At 46.7% G+C, this 12503-nt stretch overlaps 4 protein-coding genes across 5 annotated transcripts; 2 read left to right on the top strand and 2 right to left on the bottom strand.

Annotated features, from left to right (window-relative positions):
- Window positions 1-70: 70 nt before the first annotated feature.
- Window positions 71-5232, top strand: ONS95_002181 (uncharacterized protein). Of its 2 annotated transcripts, none has more exons than XM_058495422.1 (4): window positions 71-582; window positions 955-1773; window positions 1824-4035; window positions 4251-5232. In XM_058495422.1, the coding sequence occupies exons 1-4, from the start codon at window positions 362-364 to the stop codon at window positions 4440-4442; spliced, it is 3444 nt and encodes a 1147-aa protein (XP_058354150.1). In that variant the 5' UTR covers window positions 71-361; the 3' UTR covers window positions 4443-5232. The 2 variants fall into 2 exon arrangements, with proteins under 2 accessions (XP_058354150.1, XP_058354151.1); XM_058495423.1 differs by having other exon boundaries at window positions 362-840.
- A 1787-nt stretch (window positions 5233-7019) lies between these two features.
- ONS95_002180 (uncharacterized protein) lies at window positions 7020-8822 on the bottom strand. The gene is made up of 5 exons (XM_058495421.1): window positions 8162-8822; window positions 7985-8113; window positions 7756-7910; window positions 7604-7691; window positions 7020-7549 (listed from the first exon to the last, which is right to left on the bottom strand). The coding sequence occupies exons 1-5, from the start codon at window positions 8409-8411 to the stop codon at window positions 7374-7376; spliced, it is 798 nt and encodes a 265-aa protein (XP_058354149.1). The 5' UTR covers window positions 8412-8822; the 3' UTR covers window positions 7020-7373.
- Window positions 8823-10656, top strand: ONS95_002179 (uncharacterized protein). Its single transcript, XM_058495420.1, has 4 exons — window positions 8823-9583; window positions 9639-9814; window positions 9868-10170; window positions 10220-10656. The coding sequence occupies exons 2-4, from the start codon at window positions 9743-9745 to the stop codon at window positions 10220-10222; spliced, it is 378 nt and encodes a 125-aa protein (XP_058354148.1). The 5' UTR covers window positions 8823-9583; window positions 9639-9742; the 3' UTR covers window positions 10223-10656.
- Window positions 10657-11143: 487 nt separating this feature from the next.
- Window positions 11144-12087, bottom strand: ONS95_002178 (uncharacterized protein; the record flags this gene model as incomplete). The annotated part of the gene is made up of 2 exons (XM_058495419.1): window positions 11144-11859; window positions 11913-12087. The coding sequence occupies 2 exons, from the start codon at window positions 12085-12087 to the stop codon at window positions 11144-11146; spliced, it is 891 nt and encodes a 296-aa protein (XP_058354147.1).
- Between the last annotated feature and the right edge of the window lie 416 nt (window positions 12088-12503).

Genomic DNA, 12503 nt, shown 5'->3' with positions numbered 1-12503 from the left:
ACTTCCAGGGATCCACAGCTCTTTCACACAAGCTGACGGGAATGGAAGGGCCGTGCAACACAACACAGAACACCTGGAAGGCTGACCTGACTTGACATCACGTTGTCTCGTCCTTGATCTTCTCTTCCTCTCGCCATCTTCATCCTTCTTCTGCTTCACAAAATATTCTCTCATACAGCCTCATTTTTTGAAAGCCCTTGGTGCGAAGAAACACACACTCATCTGCACAATTCTCAGCCTGTCATATCGACTTTTCTCACAGCCGAGCTGACAATATCAGCCAACCTGTGTGGTCGCCTTGCATTCAAGCGCAACGCAAGGCTGCAGGCTGCAGGGCATCTAAAGCAACGCAAAGACCGGTATGTTACCCAGACCCACAGCGATATTTATACTTCTATTCGTCTTTTCCTTCTTCTCTCTTCCATCATGTGCAACACCTCCATACCCCTCCCGCTTTGATAATATTGGGGCGAGAATGGTGGGGTCGTGGTATCCATACACATCAGCTGGGCGACTGGCTATCATTAGTGTGGTAGTACCATTTGTTGCTTTTGTATCATACTATTCCAAGGAACCAGACTGGTATGCCAACACATTCATACATCATTCTTGTCCCTTACCTACCTACCTAGGTACGCCTGGCTTGGCTGTTTGGAGTACAGTCACGTGGCTGGTTGCCTCCTTCACCCTCTTGTTTGTGAAAGAAACAACACCATGTCTCCGGGCGTGTGTACACATAGTGCAACACAATCATGGCTCTAAGTGATGCAGAATTATTCACAGCCGGGCACACGTACTTTTCTTTTGTCCATTGCCCAGCTGCCCGGCTTGGGTCGTCTGGTATTTATATTTATAACTCCTCGCTTCTCTTGAAACTGCTCTTTCTCATTCTTCAGAAATAGCAACACGCTTCTTCTTTGAACGCACACTCATACAACTACTAACGGCTGATAGGAGTTCCGTCTTACAATTCAGCAAGAATTTCAATCACACTCTACCCTTCCAATCCTTCATCATGCCGAGCCAAATCAAGAAACCTCGCTTCCGCACTATTCAACAGTTCAACACAGACTATGCACCTGTCTCCATCTCGCAATATGTATCAGAGCAAACCGGAATGCACGTTGTGGTCTGCAACCAACAAGGTCCGAAAGTTCGTGGCTACTTCACTCTAGCTACCGAGATCTTCGATGACTCTGGATCACCTCACACTCTGGAACATCTGGTTTTCATGGGATCCAAGAGCTACCAATACAAAGGTCTTCTCGACAAACTTGCTTCCAGAGCCTACTCCAACACCAATGCATGGACTGCCACTGACCACACTGCTTACACCTTGGACACTGCAGGATGGGAAGGCTTTGCCCAAATCTTACCAGTCTATCTCGAGCACGTGATCCTACCAACACTCACTGATGAGGGATGTTACACCGAGGTTTGGCACATTGATGGCGAAGGAAATGATGCCGGAGTTGTGTACTCTGAGATGCAAGGTACTCAGAACAACGGACCAGAGATCATTGATATCAAGGCGAGAAGATTACTCTACCCAGAGAATGTTGGCTTCAGATATGAGACTGGTGGGTTGATGGAGAATCTTAGGGTCCTAACACCTGAACGTATTCGTGATTTCCACAAGGAGATGTATCAACCAAAGAACTTGTGTTTGGTTCTTGTAGGTGAGGTTGACAAGGATCATCTTCTGCAGATTCTCGACGAGTTTGAGGAGGGTATTGTTGAGTTCATCCCTCCGGTTTCAGCTCCTTTCAAGCGGTAAGCAACCATCACCCTTTTGTAGTGGGAACTCTGCTGACATTAGCCAGTCCATGGATAGAATCTGCACAACCGCCTGCTATCGCCAAAACACTCGTCGAGACTGTCGAGTTCCCTGAAGAGGATGAGTCAACAGGCGAGATCTCAATTGGCATGTTTGGCCCCAACTGCAATGACGCCGTTCTCATCGCAGCTCTCAATGTTCTCCTCACTTATCTTGCTGGATCTTCGGTCTCGATCTTAGAGAATATCATGGTTGAGAAGGAAGAGCTTGCAAGTAGCATTGGCTGCTACTGGGATGCTAGACCAAATACCGTCATCTGGCTGCAACCAAGCGGTGTACTGACAGAGAAGCTTGAATTCGTTGAGAAGAGAGTCTTCGAACTCCTCAAAGAAGTTGCAGCAAAGCCTCTTGATATGGACTACATGTTGGACTGCGTCAAGCGTGAGCGTAGACAGGTAAAGTTCCAAGCCGAGAGCTCAGCCAGCTTCTATGCCTCCGGTGTCATCAATGACTTCCTATTCGGCAAGAGAGATGGTTCCACTCTCAAGGATTTCGGCACTGTGTCCGAATACGATACTCTTGAAAAGTGGACCGATGGACAATGGCGAGATTTCCTGAAGAAATGGATCTCGGATGCCCCTCACATCTCGATTCTTGGCAAGCCCTCAAAGGCCATGGCCGACAGAATCAAGAGCAACGAGGAAGCAAGAATCGCAAAGAGAAAAGAGGAGCTCGGTCCAGATGGACTCAAAGCTCTTGCAGAGAAACTGAAGCTTGCCATTGAAAAGAACGATGTCGAAATTCCCGCATCTGTTCTTCAGAAATGGCCAGTTCCAGGTGTCGACTCGATCCACTTCATCGAGTCAACAAGCGCTAGATCAGGACTTGCAAAGAAGTTGGGTGCGCCTGATAACAAAGCTCAAAAGGTCATCGATGAAGCAAAGTCCGATCTTCCTCTATTTATCCAATTCGAACATGTTCCCACAAACTTCGTCCACTTGACACTCCTGCTGGGCACATCCCAAGTTGCAACCGAACATCGACCCCTCCTCCCACTTTTCATGGACAACTTCTTCAACACTCCAATCATGCAAGATGGAAAGCGCGTAGAGTTTGAAGAAGTCGTCACAAAACTCGAGCAAGACACAGTCAGTTACTCCATGGGCGGAGCAGGTCGAATCAACGACGCCGAGGGACTAGTAATTCAATTCCAGATCGAGCCAGAGAAGTACGAAACAGCCATCAAATGGATCCGCACCATGATGTTCGACAGCATCTTCGACCCCGTCCGCCTCAAAGCCGGCATGGCCAAAATCCTCGCCGACATCCCCGAAGCCAAACGCAACGGAAACAACATGCTCTACGCCGTCGACTCCATGATCCACCTCGACAAAGACTCCAGCGTCAAGTCCCGCGGCACCCTCGTCAAAGCCACCTACATGAAGCGCCTCAAGAAACTCCTCGCCAAAGACCCCTCCACCGTCCTCTCCTGGCTGGAAACCCTCCGCTCCTCCCTCTTCACATTCCCCAACATGCGCGCCCTCGTAATCGCCGACGTCACCAAACTCCCCAACCCCGTCTCCGCCTGGTCCACCCTAATCTCCACCCTCGACACCACACAGCCCCTCCTACCCTTTGTCAAACTCTCCCAACGCCTCAGCCCTGACGGGCAGAACCCAGGAAAGTACGGCGCAGTCATAGTCCCCATGGCCACCATCGACTCCTCCTTCTGCATCTCCACCGCCACGGGCCCCACCGACCCCGAAGACCCCATCCTCCCCGCCCTCATGGTCGCCATCTCCTTCCTCGAAGCAGTCGAAGGCCCCCTCTGGACAGCCATCCGCGGCAAGGGCCTCGCATACGGAGCCTGGTTCAAGCGCGACCCAGACGGGGGATTCATCCAGTTCTCTGTATACCGCTCACCAGACGCGTACCGTGCCTTCGTAGCTGGAAAAGCAATCCTCGAATCGTATATCGATGGAACGGCGAAGTTCGAACAAGCTGCTTTAGAGGGAGCAATCAGTGGTATTGTTATGAATCTCGCGGATGAGCAGACTACTATGGCTGCTGCGGGGCAGTTCCATTTCGTGAATAGTGTGATTAGGGGGTTGGAGGAGGGGTATGATGCGAAGATCTTGAAGTCAGTGAGGAATATTACGGTGGAGGAGATTCGGGCTGTTATGAAAGATGTGTTGTTGCCGGCTTTTACGCCGGGGAAGGCGAATGTGGCGGTTACTTGTGCGCCGATTATGGAGGAGGTTTGTTTCCTTCTTTCTATTCATTCCCGACCCTATTCTCTTTTCGTTCCCCTCCCCCTCCCCTCCCCCCTTTTCCTCCTCCCCTCCCTCTCCCCTCTCCTCTCCCTCACCCCTCTTATCTATCTCTATCTCTATCTCTATCTCTCCTCTCCCTTTCCCCTCTCCTCTCCCCACTCCCCCACTTTCCACACTCCCCAACTAACAACCGAAAACAGGGCATAGTCAAAGGCTTCACCACCTCGGGCTTCAAAACACAAGTCCAACCCCTCTCCAGCTTCCAAGAGAGCTACGGTCTTGAAGCAGATGAGGATGAAGGGCAGAATGATGAGGATGAGGAGGATGATGATGAGGAGGATGGAGATGATGAGGATGGAGATAGAGATGATGAGGGGGAGGGAGAGGTGTAGTGTAGATGATCAGGGGGTTTTTAGAGTGATTTGACGGGAAGTCGTAGAAACTGGTTAGAATGTATGGTTGATGGGTGGTAGGTAGCGAATACATAGTTTAGACTTCCCTTCCTTCCTTCCCCCCTTCCTGCCTCTTTCCTTTCTCCCCTCTCAAATCTCATATCCCATATCCCATATCCCATACCTCATCTCAGCGACCATCAACATCCGACATCAGCCCTACAAACACCTTCAACCTCCAACGTCCAACCTTCCTCCCCTTCTGAATTTTTTTCCAAGGCGAATTGCCGTAATGCACACTCTCACTCACTCACTCACTCATTAAAACGCCAACTCACTCATTAAAACGTCAACACACTCACAGCCCAACCTTCGAATTGTATATAATATTCAATATTCGATATGCAATGTCTAGTGTTCAATGAATGCATACTTGTATTTACGTATGTGTTACTAATCTGGATTTTGGAACTTGGTGGAATGGTGGTTGAAAGTTCTTTCACGTTCAGAAAGAGCAGAGTGAGTAGGTAGGTGAGTGAGTGAATTGATGAATTTACCGATTTATCAACGACAGGGGAATGGAATTGGAGGGTGGGTGGGTCACTGAGTAAGTCAGTGATACATAGGTAGGTAGGCAAGTCTTATATAAACCCTCCTCCTTCCCCATCCACATGCCCAAGTTCGGAGTTCTGGAGTCAACCGTCAACGTCTGATCAAGAACCTGTGGAATGGCAATGTATGTATGTAACGGCCATGTGAAACAATTGACTTTAGTCTAGTTTGAGTGGAGAAATTTTTCTGTTAAGATCTCATTCATCCTTATATTCTATTCAAATTTGGTGGTTTACTGTACTTTCTGCGTAGTGAACAGGCTCAGAGAGAGATATGCAAGTTGGCAATAGCTGTAATCATTTTTCTTTCTTTTGTCTGTTGTCAGGAGCTAGATCGCTGTCAGTTACATTTCCTACCCAAAGTTTGGGCTTTACCTTCTCACCTCACGCCTCACAAGGAAGTTTAGGAAGAAATTCTGTCTTACAAGTAAACCACTCTAATACTTTTCTTCAAAAGCACGACAGTATCTTTCAAACTTCTCTACTACGACAGCCAGAATCTCAAGATCCCTCGTTTATAGTCTTCCCGAACTCTTCGGTCTTGATGAAGAAAAAAGGGTCCGTTCGGCGTAAGAATTTATAGTGACAGAGCTTGCAGGTTGAAGCAAAGCTAGGCAAGAAACGGAATATCTCAACGTTTTCGTGGCTATATTGAATCGAGAACTCCATCCCAGCTCCTGGATTGGAGACCATTGCTCAACCAAGTGAATTTTGATTACGAACAAGCTCAAGAACATCAATCAATCACTCAGGCGTCAAGTAGAGATCTCTCTCCAAAGAAGGTATAAAGACCAACCTTGGAAGCGATCCAGCAACGCCCGCGTCTTTCGTGAGCTATTCAATCATATGTTCATGGTCGCTACGTCATTCGTCTCTCTCGATGATCTGTAGTCGTGACTTCGCGCGCTATACGTTCTTTCGCGCTACAGATATGAAGATTTGGTACTCTGCTTCATGTTAAGAGAGCATGAAGAGCGGCAGGGCTTGCGTTCTGCAGAAGCTCGGATGGTACTGCCGTCATGTCGAAATATGCTGTCAACTTTTCAACCTCTCTAATTCTCTTTGCAGGCAGTCACGTTATGTTTCGCTTGAAACATTTCAACGCCTAGTCACCCTTCCAACAACTATTATGTTTGTCTTAAAACTCATCTCAGCGAGGATCTCTACTCAAATTCAAACTAGCCTACTAGATCTCTGCCCCAATTCCATTTTCTGTGATCCCGAGGGTGTTTGAATCAATGACTACTTCTCTCACAATCAGAAAGCTACTTTATATATGCAAAACTTTCCCATCCTCACCCGAGTCACCCCTCTCCCGCGAAATCAACCACAACGCTGACACTTGTGAATCTCTCCCTTTCCACGCCAGAAATGAATCCTCATCCGCCTCATTCCAAGAGAATATCCAAGCAGCTTGCGAATAGATGCTATAAATAAGAGGGAGATCCCGACGAGCTGAAGGAGGTAACGGATAGTTCAATTTGAGTCGTGGAAGAAACGGAGTAGGCCAAGGCGGAGCTGGTTTACGTTTGAGTACGTTATATCCTTGTTGGCCGGTGCTGCTTAACTTCAGTTGAATGACCGAAAAGAGCTTCGTTGGGTGCAGCAGAAGAGATGAGGTGAAGTGGTACTTCAGGTGCTGCAAAGCTATACTGTACTGCCAAATGCAACTTTTCTGTCGATCCTATGTTCTTTTTTTGCAAGCCCAGAACTGGTAAGCAGTAAGGTCATACAGTGCAATAGCAGCTCATCTTAGCATTCAACAAGCCTTACAGTTAACCTGCGAGCAAGGACATGTGAGATTTTCAAGCCAGACAAAAAAGTTGTGGCAGCACACGTACATTACCAAGCAAAAGGTAGCAGGTGACGAGTTGACTCGCTACCATACAAAGGCGTCGGCATATTTTTTTGAATCACAAATTAATGAGTGCAGTGCAATGATAACAGAATGATTTAACAGACATCATAAAGTTACTGCCGGATGGCAAAACAACAGATCTTATTGGGTGTTATGGCAATACAGGAATTGATAGCCACGAGGTTATTGGGGGTGCACATGACGGTATTTTGGTAGTTGGTACAACGATTAAATGATTTAGAAGTTACCCTCTCCTACCAGTGTGCTATGACCCTTCAAACTCTTCTTTGCACCTCACCTCCCGACCAGATGCTCGCAACTGATATACTTCGTGTTGTCAAAATAATTCTGGCAGTCCCTTCTCCCCATGCTTGGAAACCGCATTTTCAAGCATAACCTGGCTAGATCTCATCCATTCCAATATGACCTCTGGATCTCGACAAGTATGCTAATGAAACCATGTTAATAAACATCCATGTGACAGCAAAGATCGAGAGTTGGATTGACATTTGACCAAGAACGTACCATGGTGCTGAAGTCTGGAATTGGATCTGAGTAGCCATCGACCCAATGGTATATGATCAAAGACGTATCACCATGGCACATGATGGATTGACGTAACATATCAACACAGTGATCTAGCGCTGGTTAGCACCCATGCCAATCTCGAACATTGAAATCTACTGTCTTACCCGCATGAGCGCGCAGTAAAGGTTGGTTGAACCAGCGTGGTTCAGATTCTTGATAATAATCGAGGTAGATGAACTTGCGAAGCATATTCTACTTGTCGAAATGATTAGTGTCTATCCTCCAAGCTCACGAAACTCAAAATATTCAATCTTACCAGGCAATGGGTTTGGTGAAACATTGCCACACTAGCCATGTATCCCATGTTTTGCGTCTCGTTGAGATGGACTACTGTCTCCAGGGGCCAGCCAGTGGATCTAAGGGCATCCTCCGTCGAAACATTTAGCAATGGCTGGTAACCTGGCATCGAAACTACCCCAGATACAAGTCAGTAACAATGCTCGAAAATAAAGAAGCAGACCTCGAATTCTCTTTGAACAACATACCGCTCCCTATTTCGGTGTAACGATCCCAGGACTGGTCCATTGCGGGCGAGGGTGGTCCGCTGAATGCACTGCGTTTGAACAGCGATCCATTAAATCGTTGTGAGATTGGGGGAAAGGCCACTTCGTCGTCTGGGTAATGTTAGTCTGGGTAACAAGCTCGAGGTAGTGGTTTCTTACATATTTCAAGTCGTGAAATGTCTGCAAAGGCAAGTCCGCTTCCGGACGAAACAAACTGTAGGTTGTATCCAATGACGCCTCCTACAAGAAGTGCGGTGATTGTGATAAGACCTTGCATGATGTACGAGGTTCTGAAGCTTGTCACCGATCGTGATCTTGCACCTTCGCCCTCAGAACCATTGTCGTCGAGGAAGGAACTCCCCTCTTCAGAGTCTTTAGAAAGTCTATCATAGTCCTTGTATGTTGGCATTTTGAATATTAATGAGCGATTCGAGATTGAAGAGCGGAGAAAATTGAAGGGACGATGAAGAATGCGAAATGTGTGCTAGGTGAGAAATTGAGCATTCGAATGCAAGAAGACTCGAAAGAGACCCTTGAGATTGATATGGCACAATGGAGTCCAGGTAACCTTTTGAGGGCCCCTTGTACTTGACTTCCAACTTCAAGAGTCCACCGAGGTACCCTAAAAACTTTCAAAACGCTGTGGACCTATAGTTCTTGAATGTGGAGCCCGGAGTCAGACGACAATCTCAACTCCGGCTGACAATCTCACATATGCAACGTGCCGCACTCATATAGTACTTCTCTCTACCATCTATCATGAACACAAGATCAATTTTCAGCTTAATTCTTGGCACACAGATAAGTATTCATTCATGGGGGGGTGAGGAAGGTTGATTCCTGTTTGTGAGTATCTATGGGTGGACTTTGGACATCAGTCTAGCGGCTTCTAAAGTTGACGGAACTCTGTAAGCGGTTATCAGTACCGTAAGCACGTATAAACATCACCCCGACTTCGAGCGACATGACTTCGAGGCTGGCTATTGAACTGACAAGACTGTATAGGCATTGAGGCACAAGTAAGCACTTGAGCAAGCCTCGAGCACGTAGAACATGGGATCATAGATACGAGCGAAATGGTAGTGATTTTTGATCCCGAGCCGGTGGTTGTCATTGGTGTTCTTTATGGTCATAATGCCGCGTTATATACTAAGTGGTCTAATCCCGAGCCGATGGCTCTCATTGGCATTTTAAATGGTCGGGTTGCCGCGCTATGTTCGAAGCTATGTAATCCCGAGCTATTCACCTTGATAGAATGATATTGAAAGAAACCTTGTAAACGCGATTTAATGTGTTCTAGATTCAGGTTCGGAACGGATTGGGTAATTGATTGTTGGCGTGAAGGAAACTCCAAACCTTCCAACTACTGCCCCCGCAAAGGAAAACCTCTAGAGGTAAATGTCTGGTCCCGAGCTTGTTCTCTTGATTGGAAGACACTTGAAGTACCTTGTAAACAGGACCTGATGATTTCAGGCAACAGCTCTGGAGGCGCGGGAGATTGATCATTGGTGTACAGCACAATGCGAACCATCAACAACCCTTCTGCAAAGCTATACTGCTAGAGGGAGCTGTCTTCGTGGAGTAAGAGTCCAATGCAGATTTCAACATATATAAAGACCAACAGTTCCCATGCTAGAGCAGTCACTTGTATTCCTCAGACTCGAATCATTCCAACTTCACTCTTACCCTACCACACACACTTTATCTCAATCAACTCTCGACCTATCGTCATCAGCAAACATGCTATTCACCAACACCATTGCCGTTGCTATTCTAGCTGCCAGCAGCCTTGCAATTCCTCTCAACACAATTGTATGTACAGGAAATTCGACTAGAGATTGGATAGACAAACTAATCAGCCTAAGGTTGCGAAAACGGTTCAGATGTTACCCCGTGCAGAGTACTGGGCTATGGCTCGCAAGGTGCGCGATAGCAGCTTCAAGAAGCGTGCAGAGTACTGGGCCATGGCCCCCAAGTTGCGCGATAGCAGCTTCAAGAAGCGTGCTGAACTCGATTCACAATGCGAGCAAGCCCCGGAGGGCATTTACTGTACCTATACTGCCGCTGATATTGAAGCTTTTGGGACTGGCTTCAAGTTGGATATTGGATGTGTCACTGATGGTACCGAAATCTCCTGCTTCTATCCTGGCGCCACTTTTGCCGAGGAGGTATGTTGAGTGAAATGACTTATTTTTATCCCTAGCTGACAATGTTTAGTAAGTGGATGACAGAGATGTACTAATGCCAGTACACGGTATGGCTTCAAAATACATCATCAGACCACGTCCCAACTCTGTTGAGGGAGCTGTGCATTCTGGCATTGTTCTGTACTCTCCAGACATTCATTCGCTTTTTTAACAGCTATTTACTCAAATGCCATAGTTTTTCCTTATTTTTACTGAGATACCATACTTTTGACTCCACTTCTTACTCAGACACCATAAATTTTGCCTGTGCAGTTCGCTTTAGAACCTCGGTATTTTATAAGGGTCTCGCTCTAAAACCTTAATAGTCTGTACAGGAATCATCACTTTCTTTTTATCCTACTTGAATTGTGTCGCACCCAATAAAGGAGGTAGTAGGCAGTAGGTAAGGGGGAGAGGGGAGATTGGGACGAGGGGGTGGTGTCGGCGTTTGTAGTAGGGATATCGACGACATGTAGACAGTCCAATTAAATGATATGGGTATTTTGCCATTAAAACTTCTGTCAGATTATTTCAAACTCTTTGAGTCCGAATTGGTCATCTGAAGACAATGCTCCTCCAACAAGCCCAGATACAATACAAGTGCTGATAAACACATATACACCATCTACCTGTCGCAATATAACGGACGTATTGAAGCCTGATATCAGAGCGATCTTGTCACCGTGTTGGATGCCGTCTCTCCGAGACACACCAAATTACCCTTCTGAATTCATAAACAGCACCGTACCGTTCAACTTGGTGAGAAATGGAGTCTCTTCTCCGATCGCTGAATGAGTAGCGTGTGCGTCATCTTGACAGATACCGGTGATAATGTAATCGGTGGCCATATTGTACTTATTATCTGGATCAAGGAACTTTACTACTGCCTGGAAATAGTTCCTGAACTCTGGATAAATCGAGAAAGTGGTTTTCCTGTAGAGCCTGTAGATATTTCTCATGCATAACCAGTTGCGAGACTGTAAGTCAATTGGAGAATCTTGAAAACAAACTTCATCGCTGTTGGCTTGAAATAGTCACTGATATCTCTGGAGATCTCTCCGACAATTCTGCCGACTAAGTGTAGCTTTTTACCATCAACAGAAAATCGAAAGACGCCATGGGATCTTGGTGAAGACTCCTGATGTGCCAAAGCGTATGAATGCTTGAAGTTCCAGTCCACCGCCCAAGAAGGGAAACGCACTTCGCCTTCTGAATGTGCCACGAATTGTAAAATTGCGAGAGACTTCTCATTGATAATAGTGATCCTTGTAGCTTCGGCATAGATATCACAGGTGGGTTTGTTGTAGTCAATTACAAGATCCTTCAATGCATTTCGGAAAAGGCCTTTCAAAGCAAAAACCTTATCTCGTTCATCCGAGGAGGACATGCGCGACAAGTGGACATACTGACTTGACAAAAGAGGTATGCCATCTATTTCTTCGTTGAATCCGACGTATCTTCTATGAAGTCGTCCTTTGAACTGGGGCCAAGAATCTTCCCATGGCTGAGCTCTAGAAATCTCGTCAATAGCTTCAAGAGTAGCCACGCCAGACGTCGGCTTCGCAGAACCGCAAAAAATAATAGGAGCTGACGCCGTAAATTGCTGGATCGTCCACAGTCTGGACCAATAAGACCGACTAGCAAGAGAGGAAAGTGCTTCCGGGGTACAGCCTTGCTCTACATTAGACCACGTGTTGGTTGTGAAGAGGATATAGAGCACTTACCGGTGCCTAACATGTTCCACGACAAGATACCATTTTTGGGCAAGAACTTCTGCAATCGTCTGTGGCGACGGATGAAAGCGACTCTCCTCGAAAACTGGAGTGCAACGTCGCTCTCTGCGTCTCCCTCACCCAACCAGACAAATGTCTGTGCAGAAGACTTGTATATGTCGATCATTATGGAGACCTGGGAGTTACGTTCCTGAAGGTCTGCCTGATTTATGCAAATTGCATCAACCCATAGTATCTGAAAAAATTTCTTAGGCCGTAGCCTTACTAGACTTGCGTAGCAGTTCGGTGTAATAAGTATTGTTGATCCATCATTGCAAGCCATCGGTTCTTGCGGCTCCTCGCCTTTCCATTCATAGGATAGTGAGGCGTAGGGAGGCGGATTGTCCAAGGAAGCATGAAAGATGATGCATTCGAGAGGCTGATCTGTGGTTTTTGCTGGAGAGAGAACAATCAAACGAATGGTTCTTGCATTCTCTAGCGGGAGATATTGATAAGGATAGATGTCCATCATCGCAATCGAATCCCAAGGGTTTGAATGACTGTTAAGCTTGCAGTGGAAAAATACAAGATCGTGGTCGTTGT

Source organism: Cadophora gregata (assembly GCF_030347475.1).
Source record: "Cadophora gregata isolate MNR1 chromosome Unknown scaffold_11, whole genome shotgun sequence".
NCBI classification, from domain to species: Eukaryota; Fungi; Ascomycota; class Leotiomycetes; order Helotiales; family Ploettnerulaceae; genus Cadophora; species Cadophora gregata.
This window is presented reverse-complemented; position numbering and strand designations above follow the sequence as displayed.

What these genes read in the sequence shown, in the direction of transcription:
- ONS95_002181 (XM_058495422.1), top strand. Translation starts at nt 362, where the DNA reads ATGTTACCCAGACCCACAGCGATATTTATACTTCTATTCGTCTTTTCC. An exon ending in TATTCCAAGGAACCAGACTG is followed by an intron (nt 583 to 954) that starts GTATGCCAACAC and finishes AACGGCTGATAG; the next exon opens with GAGTTCCGTCTTACAATTCA. An exon ending in GTGCGCCGATTATGGAGGAG is followed by an intron (nt 4,036 to 4,250) that starts GTTTGTTTCCTT and finishes AACCGAAAACAG; the next exon opens with GGCATAGTCAAAGGCTTCAC.
- ONS95_002180 (XM_058495421.1), bottom strand. Translation starts at nt 8,411, where the DNA reads ATGCCAACATACAAGGACTATGATAGACTTTCTAAAGACTCTGAAGAG. An exon ending in CATTTCACGACTTGAAATAT is followed by an intron (nt 8,114 to 8,161) that starts GTAAGAAACCAC and finishes AACATTACCCAG; the next exon opens with ACGACGAAGTGGCCTTTCCC. An exon ending in TTACACCGAAATAGGGAGCG is followed by an intron (nt 7,911 to 7,984) that starts GTATGTTGTTCA and finishes TATCTGGGGTAG; the next exon opens with TTTCGATGCCAGGTTACCAG.
- ONS95_002179 (XM_058495420.1), top strand. Translation starts at nt 9,743, where the DNA reads ATGCTATTCACCAACACCATTGCCGTTGCTATTCTAGCTGCCAGCAGC. An exon ending in CAATTCCTCTCAACACAATT is followed by an intron (nt 9,815 to 9,867) that starts GTATGTACAGGA and finishes AATCAGCCTAAG; the next exon opens with GTTGCGAAAACGGTTCAGAT.